General features: G+C 36.5%; 1 protein-coding gene across 1 annotated transcript in view; it reads right to left on the bottom strand.

Annotated features, from left to right (window-relative positions):
- The window catches only part of THSD7A (thrombospondin, type I, domain containing 7A), a 330,982-nt gene that overhangs the window by 257,345 nt on the left and 72,446 nt on the right, over nt 1–1,191 (bottom strand). The window contains exon 3 of the mRNA XM_012638737.1: nt 621–862. Coding sequence (XP_012494191.1) covers nt 621–862 — 242 coding nt within the window. The remainder of the gene's footprint in view (nt 1–620; nt 863–1,191) is intronic.

Below are 1,191 nucleotides of genomic sequence, written 5' to 3' on the forward strand. Positions count from 1 at the left end.
ACAATCTTTGTCTTTAAGGAGCTTATAGTCTTATTATTTTGATGTAGTATGTTACTCTATTGAACAGAATTTGTTATATACAGTACTAAATTTTAATAGGTATAACAGAAACATATTTTGTGAAAGTTTATTTTACCTTATAAACTGGAGGTTGACAAGCTCTGGTCTAAGGAACAAATCAACCTGTCACCCTGTTTTTGTAAATAAAGTTTTAGTGGAAAACAGCCACACTCATTTGTTTACGTATTGTCTGTAGCTCCAATGGAGGTGTTGAGTCACTGAAGCAGAGACATATATGGCCTGCAAGGCTACATGTATCAACTATCTGCCCCTTTACAGAAAAATTTTACCTATTATGTATTATAGAAAATACATAAACATAGAATTGCTGCTAAATATCTAGGCTTCACGGAGATTTGGAAATAGAACTTGTTAAAGACACTTTCATTCTGTAAAACCTGTGTGTATGTGTGTGTGTGTATTTTTTTTTAAATAGTGTTTGTAAAGAGATATTTTTCCACTTCACATGTGTAAAAATCATTATTTCTCAACGTACTGTTCAGCTGAACAAAAGCAATTTGCGCAGACACTGCCCCCTTCTTTATTTACTCACGTGGCACAGGGGGCAACTCCATCTCCTTGAGACAAACAGGGTTCTTTTTCCTCAAGTTCTGGACACTCCTTTTCACCACCAATAGGAAACTGCCTGATGGTACGTGTCCTTACACGAGTGCCTGTAGGGGACGCTGTATCATGACACGTTTTTGAGCACGGGCTCCATTCTGACCATTCAGAAACCTGGCACTCTTTGGTGATCACACAGGACTGGAAGGTCATTGGCAGCTTCTCTTGCTGGCAAAAGCTGCAAAAGAGCATTGATAATTTCACTATAGACTCGCAGGCAATTATGAAGGTGTCTTCTCCACTCCAGAGCGCAATCAGCTTGGGCATTTTTATTTTTACTTCGGGGTGTGATTCCAATTTCATTGAAAATATATCAACATTTATGATGTGGAAAAGTAGTTAGACTCAAAAGTAACAATGGCATTTCCTCCTGTTTTCTAAAAGTTGTTAAACCATTCATAGGAAAGAGAAAATAAAAGGGATTAAGCAAAATTAGCTGAAGCTACATTTACCATATTGTTCATTTTACTCATTGCAGATTTATTTTAATTTAGAAAATGAGAAACC

This window comes from Propithecus coquereli, unplaced genomic scaffold, assembly GCF_000956105.1.
Source record: "Propithecus coquereli isolate 6110/MARCELLA unplaced genomic scaffold, Pcoq_1.0 Scaffold133, whole genome shotgun sequence".
Taxonomy (NCBI): domain Eukaryota; kingdom Metazoa; phylum Chordata; class Mammalia; order Primates; family Indriidae; genus Propithecus; species Propithecus coquereli.